The 21,506-nt window shown below is 39.7% G+C and overlaps 3 protein-coding genes across 7 annotated transcripts in view; 1 reads left to right on the top strand and 2 right to left on the bottom strand.

The window, feature by feature from the left end:
* Positions 1-7,192: 7,192 nt before the first annotated feature.
* On the bottom strand, positions 7,193-12,030 carry ccdc51 (coiled-coil domain containing 51). Of its 5 annotated transcripts, none has more exons than XM_005724402.1 (7): positions 11,821-12,030; positions 10,674-10,754; positions 10,393-10,600; positions 10,152-10,289; positions 9,871-10,035; positions 8,917-9,123; positions 7,193-8,339 (listed from the first exon to the last, which is right to left on the bottom strand). In XM_005724402.1, the coding sequence occupies exons 2-7, from the start codon at positions 10,676-10,678 to the stop codon at positions 7,776-7,778; spliced, it is 1,287 nt and encodes a 428-aa protein (XP_005724459.1). In that variant the 5' UTR covers positions 10,679-10,754; positions 11,821-12,030; the 3' UTR covers positions 7,193-7,775. The 5 variants fall into 5 exon arrangements, with proteins under 5 accessions (XP_005724459.1, XP_005724457.1, XP_005724461.1 ...); XM_005724400.2 differs by lacking the exon at positions 11,821-12,030 and adding an exon at positions 11,230-11,293; XM_005724404.2 differs by lacking the exon at positions 11,821-12,030 and adding an exon at positions 11,230-11,293 and having other exon boundaries at positions 10,393-10,594.
* On the top strand, positions 11,333-14,777 carry tma7 (translation machinery associated 7 homolog). The gene is made up of 4 exons (XM_013908662.1): positions 11,333-11,469; positions 12,334-12,389; positions 12,939-13,026; positions 14,086-14,777. The coding sequence occupies exons 1-4, from the start codon at positions 11,454-11,456 to the stop codon at positions 14,118-14,120; spliced, it is 195 nt and encodes a 64-aa protein (XP_013764116.1). The 5' UTR covers positions 11,333-11,453; the 3' UTR covers positions 14,121-14,777.
* A 1,469-nt stretch (positions 14,778-16,246) lies between these two features.
* Positions 16,247-21,506, bottom strand: part of LOC102206529 (deoxyribonuclease-1-like 2) — an 11,843-nt gene continuing 6,583 nt past the window's right edge. The window contains exons 4-9 of the mRNA XM_013908566.1: positions 21,302-21,414; positions 19,479-19,591; positions 19,097-19,254; positions 18,744-18,840; positions 17,492-17,564; positions 16,247-17,149 (exon numbers count right to left, since the gene is read on the bottom strand). Of these exons, the coding sequence (XP_013764020.1) occupies positions 16,533-17,149; positions 17,492-17,564; positions 18,744-18,840; positions 19,097-19,254; positions 19,479-19,591; positions 21,302-21,414 (1,171 nt within the window). The 3' untranslated portion in view covers positions 16,247-16,532. The remainder of the gene's footprint in view (positions 17,150-17,491; positions 17,565-18,743; positions 18,841-19,096; positions 19,255-19,478; positions 19,592-21,301; positions 21,415-21,506) is intronic.

Genomic DNA, 21,506 nt, shown 5'->3' with positions numbered 1-21,506 from the left:
GTGGTTACAGGCGAGGACAGTGAGCGATTTAAAAAAGCACTGTGCGGTAGATTAGTATGAAAAGCACTGAATGAATGGTTGTGCATTAGGATCTTTGGTGACTAAGAGTGGAAAAAGTGCTGTATTCTAGCTTAGACAAGCATCAAATAGAAAAACAGAACTCAAACCAGCAAGCTTTGGATTAGGTCAACAAGTCCAGCCTTGTTGTGGAATCATGTCTCTATAAAAAGGCTTATACTGAACAATAATTGTCAGAAAATAATAAAGAAATAAAGCTGCTCTGCAAAATCTTTATTATCTCTGTAAGAAAGAAAGGATCTTTGCAACAACCCAGGGGTTAAACCTGAAGATACTGTGCTAGAGGATACCCGTGCATCAGTCTGTGCCTCTGGCTTACAAAAGAATTTATATGTCATTAAAAAAAAAAAAAAACAAAAAAAAACAAAAACAAAAGAATTTATATGACTGATGAAAAATCTTTTATTTGCATACATGCTGGAAATGTTTTTATTACTACTGAATACCTTTTACTTACTTTCCCTTTGACACAGTGTCTGCTCTTCTCACAGGGCACGACAGGTTTAAAATGCAGGTTAGACCAGATGTTTTGTTCATCCATCGTGTGAAAATCCGTTTTTTCATTTTCAGAAACTTTTTAAAAAACGTTGGTGGTGATTTCTAAGAGCTGGTTGTATAACCTCTCTAAGTCTGCACAGCGTCATTTTAAGGATAGACTGGTCGAACTTGTTTGTTGTGTAGGTGAGTTTCATAACACTCTGCTTTACCTTCTAGGTATTTTTTAATTAATTTACAGTGTGATTGTTAATTATAGTGCAATCACTGTGTGTAAACACTGTGCTTGCATAATGCTAACATTAATAGCTTCCCACAAACACTTCTCTTTATCAGATATATATTGAAAGAACAGGAGTTACATCCTGCAGTAAAAATCACAGCAATTAACAGGATGAGTGTGTCTCATGCTGTTGATGAGACACACTTAACAACAGTATTACAAACATAAAGGTAACAAAATATCAGCAGTTTTGTATTTCTGCCGGTTTTCATGTACTCGGTTCAGTTATTGTTCATAAACCGTATCTAAAGTATGTCAACAAAAAGGGCGTCTGTAAGTTTAAGAGGTGCATTTGATAGAAACATGTGACTTTGCACATGTGTCAGTGGGCCAAATGTAGCCCACTTCTGCAGTTTCCTACGAGTCAAATTTGTCCTTCATCGAAGTTGCTGAGTCAGTGTGTGTGTGTCTGCTGCAGCTCAGCGAGGTTCACCGACACGTCTGATGTGTCCCATTTTGGGCTCTTCAGGACCACAAAACAACCTGCTGACGCCCACGTCAAGCCTGGTGGACTAGATGTTGCTCTAAAGAGCATTCACCAAACATCTGCCTGCTCATAACTTAGCCCACATGTGCCTGCTAATCAGGGCGTTACACCTCATGTAGGTTTTTTAGCTTTCGATTAGAAAATATCTTTTCAGTTAATTTGAATTCAAGTCTAGTTTTTCTTCTTTAAGGTGACTTAAATTGTTTTGTTTTTATTACATATTATGACTATAATAACCTTGACCCCCCCCCCCCTAGAATAAAACACACTAGAAAAAAAGAGGACAATGCAATAATCAAGATAAATACGCTAATTAATCATTTTTTAATAGATGCTACGTGCTGTTTGTGTTTATAGTCAGAGGTTTTCCAACTTTTCCACAGTGAACTATGCTATGAACAAGTCGTTTTGTTTTTATCTCTAAAGCAATTGAGGTCAAAGTTTTTACACTCAAACAGCAGTAAAACTTTTCCATCATGTTCCTTAAGTGATAAAACGGCAAAGAGAGCTTTTCAAGCTGTTTTAAATCATGTCACTGACTTTTATTGCAGTTGCACAGTGTACATTTTCTCTGATACAGCTAGAGCTGGTTTGGGGGAATTTTTTGTGTAGTGTCCACACTAATGCTGCATTAACATTGGCTGTGCAGTGTTTGTTGACACAACAAAGTGGAAATGAAAAAAAAATTATAAATTGACGGCCTAAATTTTTTGCTAATTGTAAAATCAGCAAAAAAAATTGTGATACAAACTGATCATTTCTAAAATATTTCATTTTTGTAAGTCTGGAAGTAGCAGCTTGGATTTGTGGTGTCTTTTTGCAGGGTTGCTGTTTGTGTATGTGTGTGTGTTAAGTGTTGAGATTACAGGAATTGCAGAAGACCGGGTCAGTGCTCTGCAGGGCTATTTGAATCCCTCCTTCCATGGCTTTGGCCCTGCTCCCGCTCTGCTCCACTCCTGTGACCGTCTCTGTGGTGTCCCACCACTGTCACCCAGTTTATCTGAGATTTCATTTTAATTTGCTTTTGCACATGCAACATGTATCCACGCACAACTTAATACCATTAATACGGATTTACAAACATCATCGTTTTGTGTTTAATGAATCTTTGATGATCCTTATTCTGACCTGACCACAGAATCAGTGTCTTCTATTCTAACCTCTCCACGTCCAAGGGTAGGATCAAAGCAGTGTCAAAGGATGCCAGGAGCTGAATTAAAGGCAGTTCAATTCTTTTTTATGTACATAGCACCCAATCATGACAACAGTCACCTTATATTGTAAGGGAAGTTATCATCATCATAATCATCATTATTATTATTATTATTGTTATTATTATTACTATTAGTAGTAGTAGTAGTAGTGGGGCTAGTAGTAATCTATAGCAGTAATCTGCTATAGATTACTACTAGCTGTGTCTGGGTTTCCTCTGTATCTCATGCACAAGGCAAAGTGACAGGTGACCTTTTTATTGGCTTTTTTGACAAGGTTGAGGGTTTTCATCATTCTTTTTATCTTCACCTGATTTTGAATGGATGGAAATGAGCCTAACAAAAGTGGAGAATGATAGGAGAGAGGCTGTAGGACTGCTGTACCGAGAGGGAAAGGGACAGATCATAGTGAATTTAAAGAAAATTTGAAGAATTCAGGCAGACAGATTATTGGATAAATGCAGTGATGCAAAATTTTGAATGAGACTATTTCGACACTGTAGGAAAACAGAGATTAGAGCAGCACAAATAGCTCAGCCATGAAAAGGAACAGAGACGAGAGAAAATTGATCTTCCTCGTTGAATTTAAATACAAATTTCCCTGCAGTCTGAACCTGAAGAGTGTTTTTGCTGAAACGAATTCAAAGAGTTGATGTGGCATTTAGGTAGTTTTCAGGAGAAATGTGAGATTTGACTTTCAACTGATTTTGCTTTGAGTTTCTTTAAGGTGAGCCGTGCGGTTCAGAGTCTTGCTGAAATGCTGCTGGTTTCTGTCATTGCGTGCTGTCCCAAAGAGCAACCCTTCAAATTGTAGCATTATCGTTTAATGCACTTGACAAAAATCTTCTAAATGTATTTAATGTAGGCTCAAAGCGACGACACTGAAAGCCTGAGCTCACAAACTGTGAGTTAAATGGTTTGTGCTCCTTCTTTGAGTGTGACTCGCTGCAGTTCAGAGGACAGTGCTGTGAAATCGTTTCATCAATAAAGAACAGATTGTGAGTTTTCTCTCTCTCACACAGAGTGGCTGAAGTGCGTGACCTGGATACCGCTATCATGTGAGGAGGCACGTTACTAGACTTTTCCCTCCCCCTCACATTATTCGGAGCCCTTCACTGTCTCTGTTTCTCTTCGTCCTCCTCTCTGTTTATTGTTTTACTTGCATTCTCACTCTTTCATGCTCAGTTTGATATATTTACATACTGACAGGTTTACATTTCCCCCCTCTTACTGTGCTTTGGTTTTAATTTCAAGAATCAGGTGAATAAATAATAACAGAGAAATAAAGAACTGAATTAATGAAAAGATATAGCAGAAAGGTGGGAGGACGAGGAGTGAGGTCACACTATCATGAGATTATAATGACCTAAAATAGTTCAGGAAGGGTCGACACTTGTCTGAGAACTTTTGGAATTTGCCTCAGAGAGAATGTTTGATCTTATCAAGTTTAAGAAAAGACGCTGTGCCAAGGATGCACTGTGTGTGGGAGTGGGCACTGCTTTGCAAATCATTTCATTCTGCTTTCATCTCAATTTCACACAGCGTCTTATCTTGTTTGGAACTGGGGTTGCATATATGAAGCATTATGAGACCATATCATTAACATTTTTTGTCATGCTACATGACTGAATGAGGCACCACTGAAATTCCAGCTTTAGCTTCAATTCCAGCATCAGAATTATGAGTATTCCTAATTCTGGAGATAGGAATACTCCAACCATTTTTGCCAAACTGTCAATCTGAAACGTATCCATAGGCTGTTTTACAGGCTGGTCTCTGGACTTGTGTTGTTTTTGTTGTTGTATGACAAGATGACACTCTGTAAGCTTGGTTAGCTGGTCGATGAGCTGCACAGGTAAAATGTACAGACACAAATAACTGCTAATTAGTGCTAAATAACAGGTGGACAAACTGAAGCACATATTTCTGAGATAGCCAGTACTTCACAGGAAGTCATGTTATTATTCAGACAATTCTATTTAAAATCCCCCAAAATAGAACAACAGCACAAACACGGCGGGGTTCCCACTTTTCAGCATGTTCCATGAAGCCATTTCTAGAAGACAGAAGGATGTAAACTCATCATGAGGCTGCTGCTGCCTTGAGAGAAACTTGTGATGGCATAGTTTCAAGGAATAGAGTCAAGCATACAATATGTTTGCTGTTGAGAGACTTTCAGTCACGAGAACAGCACCGAGATGCTTGGATGTGAGTCTTTGGGACCTTTTTCGGCATGAAGTCAGGAACAAGAAGGGAAAAGGTCAAACACTATAGACGTTTTCCTTACAAAGTGAGCATCACACTTCTTTACGCATCTCATCTTTATTTTGTGGTGTTTTTGTGATACGATTCAATTTGCTTCTGCAACACTGCAATTTCAAATTTTACTGAGATCTTTGCGTCTTAACAGATGACCCAGCATGCACTGAGTTTTAAGCGCTGACTCTCTTTCCTCTAAGGAGGAATGTTTTGTTTTTGTTTGACTCATTCTTCTTCCTCAGCACCTGTGTTTCCCACCATGCTCAAATGTCTTCATTTCTCTCTGGGATTCAGTTTGTTGTGCAAGAAGAAGCTAATGTAGCCCCAGTCAGAGGTCTGATGAGCTCACTCCATAAATACTTTGTTTCTAAGCCAAAAGTCTTTGCCATGATTAAAATTTTAATCCTTTTCCGCCCAAAATATTTATTGAGCTTCAAAGAGCTTAAAGAACAAGTTTATTTTCCAAATCACCATCAACATTAATCAGTTAATAAAAATGAGTGTGTGTCCTTGTTCTAAATAAAGACCAACACCTGCTGCAGTAGATTTGCAATGAGACGCGCCAAATTTGGACACGTGAACATGCAAACTTTCCTTGTTTCCACAACACGTGACATGCTTTAGCTACAAGGATTTACTCACAGTCGCTTTCATTTTTTAAAGAGAAAGATAATGCGCACAAACCAGTTCTTCCAAACAAGACTTTGTTTGTTTTGTCCGTGAAGGTTTCATGAACAATGCTTCAGCAATTAAAGTCACCAGAAGCAACACTGTTAGAATAAATTCAGACCAATAAAAAAGTTTTATTTTGAACTGTGACTCGTGCAAAGGCCAATAATAAAAATATAGAGCTGGTAATGAGCATAGCAGGTTGTCTTTAAGGACTATAAGGTCATTCAGGATAAGCGTCCCCTCCCTTGAATGAGCACAATATGCTGTGCAGCGATAAAAAGCAGCGTAATAGCGGCCTTTCCGACTTGTTCAGCAGACCGGAGAAAGTTGAGAGCAGCGTGCTCCATCAGTGTTAAGCGGCTGCCCCCTACTGGTGACAGAGGGCATTACACATTAAGCCTGAAAGTTTTGTTTCAGTTCTAAAAACTGATCTGCGACAGATGTATAACTTAGGCTTTTTGTGTGTATAAAATATCTTTCTTCATAAAGAATTTCTATGTTTGCTGTGATGAATGATAACAAACTGAATATATTTGTATTTAGTGTTATTATTCAGACATAAGAGCCATTTAAAGACAGTTTTTCTTTCACGAGTTGTTCAGGTAAACAAAGGAAGACAGACATTCAGTATTAGCCTGCAAATCACTCTCTGCAACAGCAGTTTCTTCACATGGATGTTTAATAAACAAGGATCATCGCTCAGTTCAGCACAAATAATCAGCTACATAACAGCCCGACACCAACATGACGGCACACGGGTTCAAGTACTGGAGAGGGTTAAGAGGGTGTTACACTGCAGTGCATAGGTGTGGTTGTTCTCAGGTAAATATTTAGTTTTATCTAAAGAACAAAATATATTTTGAAGTCCATCTCAGTGACTTTTCTCATGTTAATGAAAACACAGTTCTCATTATTGTTCGTTTCTATATTTATCCTCATCTTAAACACAATATTATGTCCCATGAAATCAAAGATACAGGTTTTCAGATCTAAATCTAAATGAACATGTCTTTCCTTACATACTAAAATTTCAGCTCCCTTCAGTTTTCCGTCCAGCTTTAGCTTGGAGGTGAATGCCAGTGGTGCAATCATGACCTGTGATGTGGTCCCTCTGAGGTTCAGCTGGTCAACTAACTACATCCAAGGCTGACGAGTATAAGGCTGAATCAAGACGCTGAAAACTCACATGGCACTGCAACCACCTGGCCCCACATCTGATTATGTCCCATTTCTACTTCTGTTTGACGGTGTTGCCATCTACAAGTCTTGATTTTATTATTTTTGAGCTACTACTTTGTTCTCTGTATGCCGCCTTCTCACAAAGTACAGAAAATCTGAACTCTTGCACGGTAAGATGCATTTTGGCAGTTTTTTCTGATTTATAATTAAAGTATAATGGAAAGATAAGTACATAGGATATATGCACCACAAAAGGTTTGTCAATACCAGCCTTGAAGTTATCATAATTCATAAAGATTGTTTATCTAACTCTGTCTTTGTGGTCCACTCTTACTGCCGTTGTAGCATTATTTTCAGCTACAGCAGGCAGCTGATTTCAGAGGAGAAAGCTCTCAAGTGTATTGACCTCCTTAGTACCAAAGACCACACAGAGACATTTAGAGACCAGCTTTTAAAAGTAGTGGAAGATTTAGCAGCAAAAGACACGAGAGAATGAACATGGGTAAGAAGCAGGAATAATAAGGCCCCATGAATTTGTCTGTATCAGCTAATCAATCAACCCAAGTCACCTAAACAATGTGCTGGAGAACTCGAGTCAGACTTACTATAGTTTTGTATCTGTAAAAGTACAGAATATCACATCAGTTAATTTTTTTTCTTCAGAAGTCTACCTTTTACTTATTATTCTTTTATTTAAACCTATAATGCTAAACTATAATAACCGAGACTCAGGTTTCTTGTGGATATTTGTTGAGAAGTCTGATTCTGCGGTTTGTTCAGTTTAGACAACAAACATCATTTTTAGTTGTTGTAATGTGGGATTCTCTTCTAAGCTGCTAAACGTGACATTCACCAACAGCGCTCCTGTTTATCTGCCAGCTTGAGATCAGTGAATTTTAAATATTTAGAAGCAGTTAAAATAAGTCCTCAGCCTCATTAGTGCAGTAAGCAGCAGAGGTAGATAATAAACCCAAATCAACACCTGCAGCCAGTTTATTAGATAAACCGAGTTCACTGCGGTTTGTAATTTGCACTCATTTGTTCAGATTATTAGTCCCAGTGCCCGATAGTGTTCCCGTACATTTACATATTCAAACTGGAGGTATCGTATCTAACCAGTTCCTCTGAGCAGCAGGTAGACAGCAGAGATGGTGATGGCAGTGGCGGTGTAGGCAAACACTGCATTATAAAGATTGGTGGTCCTGATTTGTTCTCCCAGAGTCCTCTGAGTCTCCTCCAGACTCCTCACCACTGCCTCAGACTCAGCTCTCTCTGGTCTCTCATGTAGCAGCTGACCAGCTTGTGTCTGAAGCTGTGGTTTGGTCTCCAGCAGCTTCCTCACGGTTGACACTTCACTTTCAACTTTCCCAAGCCCTCGTTCCAGTTGTCCCAGTTTTGGTGGCAGGGACTCTAAGAGGGACTCGGTCCTTTTGCTTCCAGTGTGGAGATCTTTTAAGGCTGAAACAGACACAGAGGGCGAGTGTGGGGCTGTGCCTTCTTTGTCCTGGCGAACAGCTCTCCTCTGTGCGAAGGTTTCACTCAGAGCAACTCTGAGACTGTCAATGAGCGTTCGGAGCTCGTCCTGCTGGGAGCGATGGTTTCCAGCCTGGATTTTCAGGGCTTCCTGCAGGCTCTCTGGACCTTTCTGGGCCTCCAGCAGCAGATTCTTCAGCTCCTGCAGAGGAGAAAAGAGTATATGAGCTGAAATAACTGCTGTCTTGGTGAGGATCAGATAAAGGCAAGTGTTAATTACGGATGGGTGACATATTAAAGGAAAAATCTACATTAAGGAGGCTAGTCCAGTCATTTTTCTAACTTAACCTGTTTTTAAGTCCAAAATTGGCCTCATGAAGGCTCTCTTAAAGGAACATGGCAGTAGGTTTTGCATAGCAAACCTTCCAGAAACAGGAACTACAGTGCTATTGGGTATGGGTATAGTTCCTGAGAAAGTCCACCACTTACTCCGTTTCACTCGCAGTTTCAACAACGCTTGTCAACTGTTCTCATTCATCTTTTTCATTTTCTTATTTCTTGTTGGCATTTATAACAGTAAAGCTAAAAACATTAATAAAAACATATGAGACACTTTTCAAAAACAGGTACAAAGCTTCACATTGTTGTTAGTGTTTAGTAAGACCTAGAGTTTAGGGGAGGGTGTTGGAACAGTGCCAGCGCAGTTGCTTCAGGTAAAAAAAAGAAAAAAAAGAATCGGTGCACTGAATGAGGTCCCCTAGTGTAGCACCCCTCCTCACCTGCAGGCGGACTCGGTTCACGTATGTTGACCCCATGACTCCGATCAGGGCTCCGAGCACCGAGCCAATGATGGACCAGTTCTTGGTGCGTTCTGCTCTCGTCCTCTCCTTCTCGTGGCTTCCTCTAACGGCCGCAGAGAATAAAGCAAACTTCTCCCTCTCTGAACCCTCTGCATTCTCGTACGCTGTCCGGAGGCGGCGCTCCTCCTGCAGTGACAGAGAGGTGGGGTTCAATTCAATCTTCTTATCCGACATCATTAACCTCCTAGGACCTGGCGTCCACATATGTGGACATCACACTTTGGGTTATTTAGACCAAAATACTCAATTTTGCTCTACAAGGGCCTGATATCCACTTACGAGGAAACTATAGAAACTTTAAACGAATGTCTAACGAATGTTAGAAACCAAAATCAGGTAAAAAAATAAAAATAAAAACCTGGTAATTCTTTGTTCTAACATTCATTGGGTCCCAATACGTCCAAATATCAAAGAGTAATTAAAAATGCATGCCATGGAAGAGTTCAGGTCTTAGGAGATTAATGATGTATGATTGTATAATGTGAACTGTGGTTAACTCAAAATAAAAGCACTTCCACTTCCACTACTGACCTCAAACCAACTATAAAACCTAAACCAACAGTTGATGGACCACGTGTTGTTATGGAAGTCTTGACCTCAATTAAAAATAAATCAAAGATTTGTTTTTAAATCCATGCTTAATAGTCTCCAACAAACCAGTGATACCTGCAGTACGGTATTTAATTTTATTTCTTGTCACTCATGGCAGTAAAGTGAATCTCTGTGGTTTTTGGACTGTCTGTGAGATTTTGGTTTGTTTTAAACAAACCATCTGAAAAACAAATTACAACAAAAGCGACATGAAATTTAAGACATTTAATTTTTAATGACTCAAGGACATGGGTTTTGTGTATTTTAATAGCTTCAGCTCACTTGTAGGAGTTTGTGCTCCATTGTGGCCAGTTCCAGGTAGTGTGGCTCCTCCCTTGAGACTCTGTCCAGTCGGTCTCTGATCTCCTTCAGCCTGCCCTGCTGAGCCTCCAGGCTAGCATGAGCCTCACGAACTATCCCTCTGGCCACCATGAATGCTGCCTCAGCCTGGAAAATACAAAGATCTGTCAGAGAACTGTATAACAAGCACCTGACATTCCTTATTCATTATCCACTAAGTCATGTCGGCACAGACTAAACTTGGACGCCGTGTTTTTACTGACCTGAGTGACCTTTGTCTGAGCCTCGCGGACCTCATTCAGCCCCACAAACTCCTCATACTTCTCCCACCAGTGGTTTACTGTGGCAGTGGCTGCTTGAGCCGACCTCTGACTCCACTGCCGCCCAAACTCACCTGCATGCTTAAAGATAAAGAGAAGAGAGAAAAAGGATGACAGTGTTCAAATTTGTTTCATTGTGTTTTGAAGTTCTGCTGTTACCGTAAGAAGAAGATCCTTTTTGTACCTGTAAGACAGTCAAGGCACGCTCCTTCAGAAGCTCTGATCCTTTTTTCCCTTCAGAAGGGGAAGGCTTGTTTGGAGGTGGTGGTGGTGATGAACCAGGCTGATGGAGAGCACTGTAGGTTCGTACCTGAGTGAGTTTGCCAGGCAGTGAGTAGCGGGACAGACAGCATGAGCCATGAACCCAGAGATAGATCTGAGCCCCTCTGTACCTGACAGAGTAAAGATAACATTAACCAGTTATATTTACAATCACAAATACAGATACAATGCTCACACCAGTACCTCATTGAGCAGAGCAGCAGCAGTACAGGTTAAGAATAGTCAGAGATTGACCGTCACAGCAGCCAACACTGGAACAGGCACCTGGGAGAATAAAGGGAAAACAATTTAATTTGATTAACTATAAGCTTTATAAGATTTGTGGCATCTTGCATAAGGCAGTCAGCAGGGGGTGTGCTGTTGTAGAAGACAGACCATCTAGTAATATGGAGCTTCTTCGGATAACTTTTAAATCTCCCAGAAATCCTGCTTAGTAGGCACGCTTTCAAAGGCCATTCAGGCACAGTGAGAGCTTAGTCTGCCAATAATAAGTCAAACTCGTTCCCAGTGGGTGCAGGACCTCACGAGCACTGCACTTTGTCACAGATTCGGTTCAAAAAATGTCTGGATATCATTTTAAATATATCAAGAGTACTTTTCCACCAAGGTTACCTACTTCCTAGCTAGCTAGATGTTGCTCCATGTAGCTACCGGCTAGCTGACTTTTCATAAGTTTTAAACTGTTTTGGGACTCTGATGATACTGTTATGTACAAAGCGATATAACAGAGCAAACATACCCGTTTTCTTCAATTATGTCAGCGGACGCATAAGACACGAATTACGTTTCTTTAGGGTAACAGCATTGTAGCATATTGATGTCAAGAATTTTCTTTGAGACAGGCAACAAGCGGTCATTCTATTTCCGGTTCAACGGGGACCTAACAGCGCGGATTAGCGAGAAGTACCAGTTGTCTTCGCAGCAAACTTTCCTTTCCTTTAAATTTTATAACAAACTGTAACCATGTCTGGAAGAGAAGGTGGGAGATTGCTTCATTTGAGATTCGTCTGTAAAATCTGCACATCTTAAAAGATACTGACGATTTTCAGTTTAGCACGTTTATAGTGGGCTAATGCTAGCTGCCGCTAAAGATAACGTTTTCTCTGACCAATCGGCAGTTAAAAATGTGCCATATTACGATTTTTTTTCTGTTTTGGGATATACATACGGAAGATAGAATATATTTTCAGGCCATTTTTAAATTATTGGGACCGAATGGACCATTCGGCTTATAAATATTCTCTCAGGCAACAGACAATATAAACGAAATATTTAAAATTTTAAATATATTCCTTCTTCTTTCTTCGAATAACCCGTGGTGGTAACTAACGTTTGTATTCGAGGCTCAAGGTTTCGCGGTCATCTGGCTGCCATTTAAGTTAAAGCAGATTTTAAGGAGTTTAGGTTAATTTTTTTTCCAAGCAAACAATAAAAAAAAAAAAAGTCAAGAACGCTGTGTTGACGTAATGACGTAACTTGGATCATATTCCTTCGTATATTTCATTTTTATTCACTGACTATTGTTTATTAGATATTGTAGATTTAGTTATATTTTCTATTTTATTTTCATAACAAGGTAATGAAGATTGTCTAAACTTAGTCAATTTATTTTAAAGAGAAACGTTCAGACATTGTAGTCCATTGTTATAGAATGCAGTTTTTTCCCCACTGTTTTTATTAGTATACTTTTACTTTGTGGATCTGTTCTTTAAATACGTTTGCCTAGCTTAGGTTTTCATATTTTGTATCTACTTATTGTGTTATTTATTAATTTACTTTTATAGTTCTGAGTTTCATTTTGCTCTCACTGTATTTATGTATCTATGTAAATTTTATTTCTCAGGAGGTAAAAAGAAACCACTGAAGGCTCCCAAGAAACAGAACAAGGACATGGATGACGTATGTATCTGGCTCTTTTCCCCCCTCACCATAGACTGTGTAAAACATTTAATATCAAGCCCCTAAATCATTTGCATCCCTTTGTAATTAAGATAACATGGATAAGAAGACATTTACATTGCATCATTGCAATATTTTATACATCTCGTTTTTGTTTATTTTTTAAAGTAAAGCTGTTTTCACAGATAATTTGATACATAAACTTTGATGTATGGATCATTTCGCTAACCCTTTATATTTTTTGTGATCTACTTTGTCATTTAATTCTGCTTTAGTAACCTGTATTAATGCCCATTGAAAATTAGAACTGGTGATAAAAATGTATTCCTTAACTTGTTGATAACAAAATCAAATCATTGTTACACAACCCAGTGCGATGTCTTCAGGTGTCAGCTGAGAATCTGATAAATGGAAATCAGATGAAATATTAATTTTTGTTATTTGACTGAAGGGAAGAAATATTCTGAGGTAAATGTCAGCTGTGGCTTGGAATGAGCTGAGCATAAGACAGAAGCGTAGAAAGATTTTAGATTGTATGTGTCTCCGTAGGATGATGTAGCCTTCAAGCAGAAGCAGAAGGACGAACAGAAGGCCCTGGATGCGTTGAAAGCCAAAGCATCAGGAAAAGGACCTTTAAGTAAGAGCTGTGTTTGTATTTGTAAAGAATTATGCACAAAAACAAGAAGTGAAGAAATGCACCAGATTTATGTACTCCCGCAACTACTGCTACACTGCTCCGTGATCAGGTGCACACAGGAGTGATAAAATGCAAAATACATACTCAAAGCACAAGTTACAAGTGGAGTAATATAATACATGAATAATACCAATAATACCTGAAAACCTCCAGCCCCAGTCCCACGCACAAAAAACAAACCAAGAAAACCCACACACTATAAAACCTTTGTATCTATATCCACCCAACATTCAATCACCAGACCATCCCACGTATATAGAAACAGAAAAAATCCGGATCAGGTTGAATTTATTAATTTTGTTTCATAATGACAAACCTTACATATTTCCAAACATACACATCATGATCATACACACCAGCTGTGGTGTTTCCATAACTGATACGTTACCAGCACACAGTGAGAGTTCAGGAATACAGTGACTTCAGCAGAGTGCTGAGCTGCAGGATTCAGGTGATCTGCCAGTTTCTGTAGCCATTTCAGTTTTCAGGGTTCACTTTTTGCAATTTTCTTATTTCCGTCCATAGACTGCTTTCAGATGTTTGTCAACTTGGTAGCTTAACCTTGCTTAACATTTCTTACCATGGCTACAGTGAAAGCCTCAGGTTAGCCCTGGTGTTTCACTGTACAGCTTGTACTTTCTCTGCAGGTCAGGAAACTGAAACAAACCCCAAACTTGCAGCAAATTTAGTCCAAAGTAGACCTCATGTCTCTCTGATGTTTGCGTCTCCTTTAAAATTCAAATATTTTATACTTTGTTTATGCTATTTTGTTTTGATTTCAGACTTTTTATAAGCATGCATGCCTTTATGCAGTGATCTCTTCTTTTAGAAAAAATAAAGTAAATTTATGTTATTGTTTGAGAAAACCTCTCATTTTAAAGTCTTTCAGTCATCAATATATTTTCAAACTTGAAATCTCACTGGTCACAGTTGTGGCTGCAGTTTTAATTAGATGCTTTCTAACACCCAATCTTTTTGTTTGCTTTCTCTCTCATTCAGCTGGAGGTGGCATCAAGAAATCTGGGAAGAAGTAAAACCTGAGCTGCTGATTTTTGTTTGATCCTGTTCTCGCTTCCTTCGTCTTTTTGCTGAAAGACTACAGTTTGTTTTGCTCGTTAAAAAATAAACTGCATCAAACTCAAAACCTGCTCGGGTGCTCAACCTTTAGTGGAGTAGTACAGGGAATAAATTTAACGATGTTAGGTTTTCAAGGACAATGGCCCTCCAACTGTGATGTTTCACTCATACACACAGATCAGCCACAAATCATTATTGTGTGGAGGCGTTGGCAGTGGATCTCTTTGGGCTCTTTCTGCCCATCGAGCCTGATTAGATTGAGGTCTGGGTATTTTTGGAGGCCAGGCCAACACCTTCATGTTTCTTAAGCAGTTTTTGCTTTGTGTATAGTTCATCGTCCTGCTAGAGGAGGCTGCTGCCATGCACCAATGTTTAGGTAGGCGATGACATCCTGTTCTAATGTTGTGGCTGATCAGCGTATATTGACCAATATCTTTAAATCTAGTTATGAAATGAAATGAAGGCCTGCAGCTTAAGATTTAGAAGGACTGTAAAACTAATGTCCACTGCATTTTGTGTCCATATGAAATTTCTAACCATCACAAACCAGCCCAAGTCCATGAGTTTTGTTATCTTGTAAAGCAGGAGATGCCAATAAAGTTTTTTGTTTTTAATTAATGCTTGTTATTATTTGTTCTTTTTAAAAAAAATTTGGTAAGAAATCACTTAAAGCTTAATTATCAAGCTGTGTTTAAAATAACAGTAGTCATGAAGCTTTATTTGAAATGCTATTAAAATGTTTAATCTGTTTCTGGTTTTATTAAATTAAACAACAGCACTTTAGGACTGAAGAGACAACTGAAGTGTTGTAGTTACATACAGATTAAACAAAAAGGCACATACATGCTTGTAGCATTTTTTTCAACTCAATATTTCTCATTCAGCAATAGAAACTGCTCTCAAAGTATGTATATAAAAGATGTTGCTTCAGTCTGAAAAGTGAAGCCAGTGCAGACATGTCTGGAGTATTCTAATAGCCAGCAGGGGGTGGCAGAAAGAGTAGTGATTGTATAGGATTATAAAGGGAAGCGCTCACTGCTTTTCCTTTTTGACCTTAGTAAATACTTTAATGAGTTCATGGCCGCAATTGGTAGTTTCAAGTTTCACTGAACACGATATGTTTATTTTGTAAATTATGTTCTCCATTAATGTGAAAAAGCTACGCTAGATCACTCGATTTCATGTTAAGATCTACCGCGTACTTGTGACTTTGGTGAAAGTGGTAGGCAATAGCACTTTGCAAATCAGTGGATGATGTCACAGTGGCACACCTTCCGTCTTTCATCTATACAGTCTTTGAAAGCTACAACCCTGTTTATTAAACCATGAGTTAGACTCTAGCTAACAATTATAAGTAATGCTGAGCCTGAGAACAGATGTGTTAACGCTATTGTATGAAATCACTTTTCCAATATTTCCATCTCCTTTAAAGTAACTCTTATCTTGTGGATTTTGTTGTCCCAATAAATACATAGTATAAATTGTAAAATTGTGATTTTAATATTTATTTCAATTGTGTCGTGTTAAAAGCATAGCTTCACAGTCAGTTTTTTTTAATGGGTAATATATACAATTTCATTACAGTAGAAAATTTTAAAAAATAAATCTTAAAGGGGACTAAGTGACAAAAACTAAATCCCTGTGATAGGTTTGTAGCATAAACCTATTCGCTGGAACGTTAAGGACAATTTAATTACACAGCAAAGCAAGACACGAGTAGGCAAAGTTCTTCATGTTTCTCGTGCACGGGAGAGAACGACAAACGCCGTTCCTTCGCTTGACCCCAGTTGCTCTCATCTTCTCCCCCGTAACACTGCTCTTTTATTGAGGTTACATGAATATGCATAGGTGCATTAACATACGACGTATACATACACACAAAGAGTACCTTGCCTGTGCGTTGTGTAAGTGTGTGTGTGTGTGGGGGTGGGGTCAGAGTGTGACCCCATAAACAACTTCCCTAACCCTGCTGGTTTGGAAGTCCAGCAGTTCATCTAAACAAAAGGCACTTAGACTAAAACAGATATAGACAGTTTATCCTACCATAAAACAATAAGAGAAGGTACGACCTCTCCCGTGCTCCCAGAATGTGGGTGTGAATGCCAGAACACTCTGGAATGCACACCAAGCCTATGCAGACTGCCAAAGATCACACATCCTATCACTACACAATCGATTAAACACCTCTAAGCATATATGGTTAAATATTTCTAAGCATAAATGACAATAAACAATATAAATCTAACACCCTGAATTAGAAAAAGAGTACAGCTCAAATGAGGTCAACCGACAGGGACAGCAGGTTATACTGCTGAACTCGTCCAACCCAAAACAAAAACAAACATAAACAAACAAACGCATCACAAACTTCACATCCTCAAACACAGAAACGACTTAGCCATCTTCCCGTCAATATCATTTTCATCCTCGTCATCATCATCTTCATCCTCATCGTCTTCATCCTCATCATCGTCGTCAGCTGGTTCCACATTCTTGGCGCCTTTGGCTCTGTAGGCAGCCACTTCCATCTCATATTTTTCCTTCAGTTTGGCGTACTTGGCCTTATAGGGGGCCTTGTCTGTGGTACTCATCTTTTTCCACATCTCACCAGACTTCTTGGCGATGTCAGTGATGGAGATCCCCGGGTTATCCGCCTTGATCTTTTCACGGTGTTCAGAGGTGAAGATAAAGAAAGCAGAAGGTGGCTTTTTGGGCGCGTTGGGGTCCTTCTTCTTCTTCTTGCCCTTCTTGGCACCTGCAGGTGGTACATAGGACTTCATCTCCTGGTCATACCGGCGCTTGTCATTCTTGGCCATCTCTTCGAACTTTGCCTTCTCCTCAGGTGACATGGACTTCCATTTTTCTGAGCACAGTTTGGAAACCTCTGGTAATGTTACTTTGGCTCCTGGGTGCTTCTTCTTGTGCTCCTTATAGAAGTCCACAACAAAGAATGCGTAGGCGGGGGTTTTTCCTTTCGGCTTTTTGGCTGCAATTAATTTGTTCTAATTAATTAATTTTAAACATGTTTGCATGTATAAGTATTTTCTTTGAGCAGAAAGTTCATATCACACTTTGAACATGTCAGGAAAAAACAAATTCTGCATCCAGTTGATTTTGAACTCACTCTCTGAACATAACCTGCATATATTCAACGTAAGCATATCTTTCTAACAAATGTCTAAAACGTGTGTAAGTTTTATTTTTTACATTTTTGGGAAAGATAAAAAAAACATTTCTTAATAAGAATGAAAAACTGACTTCACAATTTTAACAGGTCTTGTAGTATTATGGTACATAAGCCTTGGATATGTATAAATATCCTGCTTACCGTTTGTTTCATCTGTCTCAACTATGGACTTCAACTCAACCTCCACTGGATAATGGTCACTCACTTTCAGAGCCTGCAAAAGAAACAAAATGTACTGATTAATAGTTTTTGAACAAATATCGAGGTCTAGCTGAATGTCCCCATGAATCAGCGGTTTGTGCATGGGGTATGTTGTCTGGGGTTGCTAGGGTCTTACAAAAGCAAAATGGTGTTGGGTGAGGGGCCAAGAGAGTGTTTCACAAAACCCTCACTCAAGGGACCAGTTTACCCTCCTGGGACAAGGTTAGGTCTGGGGTGAGAGCTTGATGCTGTGCACCTGGTGTGCAGGTTCAGCCTGAAGAGGCAAAACCTAATGACAGTGACATGATCCTGGGCCATGTTGGCCCAGCATTCTTAGTTTTCATGTGTTTTGGGTTTTGTTCTTTATCTATGCCGTGGTTTCTAGGTTGTTCTGTTAAGATGTTCCTTATTTGATTACCCCCCGTGTGCCCCTCTGTGTATCTGTGAGCCCTCGTTTCCTCTCCTTGTGTTTTATTCCATGTTTTCCCCAGCCTGTTATGTCTGTGCTCTCCTCAGGCTGTCTCTCTTTTCTCTCCAGCAATAAAGCTGTGTTTTTGAGTTCATTCCTGCCTTCGTGAGCTTGCGTTTGGGTCCTCATCCTGCCTGCACACAGCCGCAAACATGACAGACAGTATGGAAAGTATCCATACTGTCATAATGACAGTATGGATACTTTCTATACTGCAGTGGTTTACATTTTCAAAGACAATGAGCTGACAGGCCAAGGGTAGAGTCTTTGTCAAACCCAGGTCATAGAGTTACCAAGGACACTTGGTGACTGTGACACTGTTAATAATTTACCCTAAACTTTTGTTTGTAAGAATAAAGGTCCCACATCACTGAACCCTCTCTTTTTGAAAGTTGAAAGCTTGCTGATTTTCAACATTTTTGTGGCCATTGATTGACGGCCTCTTAGGAATTTTAATTAAAGCCATAACACCGTACCGCAGCTGTACTTTGGTACCGTCTTTAAGCAACCATGCCAGCTTTTACACACCGAGTTCTGTTTTTCATGTCCAGCTATTTCAGTGATCTTTAAACAGAGTGAGTGATGTGACACAAACACAATTATCTGCCTTATAATTTAGTGTCTAAAACCCTTCTGACTAATCATATTCTACGTGTGATATTGCAAATAAGGCAGAGAATATAAGAGTAATTCATTTGGTGAAAAGCATTAATCAAAACAGACCTGCTCATCATCGAGATTAAACTCCTCCTTGAAGTTGAAGGCTTTTGCAGATTTTTGTTCCACAGCATTAAGCATGTCATCTCCATAGACCACGATCCTTAACACAGATAGGGAAAAAGGCTTATTTTAAAAACCCATAATGCCAAATTTAAATACATAATTAGAAAAAAAGCAAGTACATTTAGCACCACTCCATTTTAATGTGGCAAAACAAAAGAATCTACTCCTCCTTATTTCAGATAATTTGAAGAAACAGCGTGATGTGTTTATTTTCTTGCTGACGAACAGATCGATACCAGTCTCACGTCTGTCGATTCAAAATAAAGCTGCAGCCAGCAGCTGCTATGCATTACCTGTCATAGGTGTTGGTGTTCTTGGTGCTTGTTGTAGTGTCGACGTTATCTCCAATCAGCCAGTGGAAGTTCTCGTCTTCACGAATGCGAATGGTCTTCATGTCACGGTTGGAAACGTACGAGCCGTCTGCATTGAAGTCACCCAAGATCATAATGTTCTGCAGCAAAGACATGAAATATTTGCACTTGAGTGTTTTGCTTTAACTCCTCAATATATATTCGTTTTGTTTTCCCAGTTTAGTGGTTGGATTGGTTCATACGCCTTTTACTACACAACTCTGTCAAAATCTACAAATTTTCACAGAAGTATGAATTCCTGCTTTCTCTGTTGTGCAACCAACCCAAGCTGCAAAGCTTTAGACACTCTCTAACTTCTCCTTACATCAGTATTCCATTTCGTCTTAACAAACATGACGACATCGTATAGTTCATCGAGCTCCTCCACAGAGTCCTTTGGTTTGGTGTGAACTGGGATCATCACCAGGTCCTCCACAACTACAGCGAGAACACAAATACACACAGTTTACATCCATGACTCAGTAAAAGGGCTAGATGTTACAGTCCCTGATAATGCATTGCTTTAAATGGAGAGACTCTTGAGGGATCTCTGTTATGAGGAAAGGCAGCCCAGAAACTTTGCCAGCAGCAAACATTGTTGTGTGCCTCAACTTTCGGTCTTTTACCCAGGCTAATCTGCTATTTTTTCTTCCTTGGTTAGGTTTAGGAATTAGAGATCTGATCTAGATTATCATATTAAAATTTGGGACACATTGTCAGTTGTGGACCTTGGATTCATCGGATGTTTTGGCCATTATCACTAAACACTGTCATCCAAGGAGGCCCTGCCAGGGTTGATCAGGCCTTGGAGTGTGTCACTGGTTTATGTTAAATTGTTATTTCTCTTCTTTCTTCTGTTTAGTTTTCTACAGTTTATTTTCTGTCTATTCACTGCAACTGAGAAATAATACTTACCTCTTTAGCATTTATGGAGCCTCACTTCTTCAAAGGGATAGAAAAGGTGATAGAGAGAAGTAAGACAAAAGGGACAAGATAGGAGAGAGCAGAGAAGAGAGCTGGAAGGGGGGCTGGGGCTGGCTTTCCACACCTCCCCGCCGAATTGGGCTGTACGCTCTACCTCCCCACTGCCTCCCAGAAAAGGGAAGAAGAGCAGAGGGGAGAAGAGGAGAATATTTATTTTCTCTCGCAGTTAGCTGACTGCCTTAACTGCTCAAGTGATGTCAGCCCTTTTTAGGCATAGCCAGTGACTGGTCCTCTCAGCAGTGTCCTCTGATCCCAATCTCTCTAAGCAGTTTGGCTGTTGTACTGGCAACAAAGCCCCTGCACCCCACTTCCACCAGGCGCACCTTGATCTTCCAGCCTGTGTCCTCTGCCTCAACTGCCAAGTTGGCATAGCGCAGCTTCTTCCGCTCAAATGCTTCCTCAATTGCTTCCTCCCATGGTACCGTCAGCTCAATGACATACGCATGTTTTTGAGAGTTAGACCAAAGGACGAGGTCTGGTCGCAGAGTAGTTGTTACGATCTCTGTGGGAAAAATTAGCCTCTGATCCAAGTCCACTTGCATCTGCCAATCCCTGGCAGCCTTCAGCGGGCCCAGGTCCTGGGCTGAGGGGCTTGTCCTCGGCTTGTCCTCAGCTTGTCTCCCTCCCGGACAAATGTTGATGAAAACTGATGCTCCTCTTGGTTCGTGAAAGGTTGAGCGTTGATGGATTTTCTTTTGCACTCAACTTTCTTGGCTAGACACCTGAGGGACCTGGTTGTGAATTTGTGCTTGAGTGTATCTGGGACTGTACACAGGGGGCAGGACTACATTCAAGTCTTACTGATTATTTACATTAGTGTAAATTAGTTCAAATTATTGATTGCCTTTTAATAACATTTATGAAATAATTATATATTACTTAATTACCCTAAAGTTAAAACCAGCTGATTTTCTCTCCATACAAATACACACTTCCCCATAATGTGTAAACAGATTTAGGTTATCACAGCTTTAAAAAAAAAACCTGGACTAGAGACTCATCTGTACATCCAGGTTACATAAAGGCGCAGCCAACAGGAAGGCCACAGAAGACATAGTATCAGCTTTAAAGTTGTCTTGTCTTTAAAGAGCTGTTACACTGATTACACACAAGCTTAACTCCCTGCTGATCCTTGCATTTGTTTCCATGACAAACATATCCTACCTGTATTACTGCATCTTAATTTCAGGATGTAGGGGTCTCTGTTAATAACATCTTTTCCTGTTGTTGCCTCTTCATTAAACTGCTCATGGTTCACCAACGTAACCACATCACTTCTACACACACACACACACACACACACACACACACACACACACACACACACACACACACACACACACACACACACACACACACAGTGTGGATG

This window comes from Pundamilia nyererei, unplaced genomic scaffold (assembly GCF_000239375.1).
Source record: "Pundamilia nyererei isolate P.nyererei 1_Seehausen unplaced genomic scaffold, PunNye1.0 scaffold00012, whole genome shotgun sequence".
NCBI classification, from domain to species: Eukaryota; Metazoa; Chordata; class Actinopteri; order Cichliformes; family Cichlidae; genus Pundamilia; species Pundamilia nyererei.
Note: the sequence above shows the minus strand (reverse complement) of the source record. Positions and strands in the feature narration are given on the sequence as shown.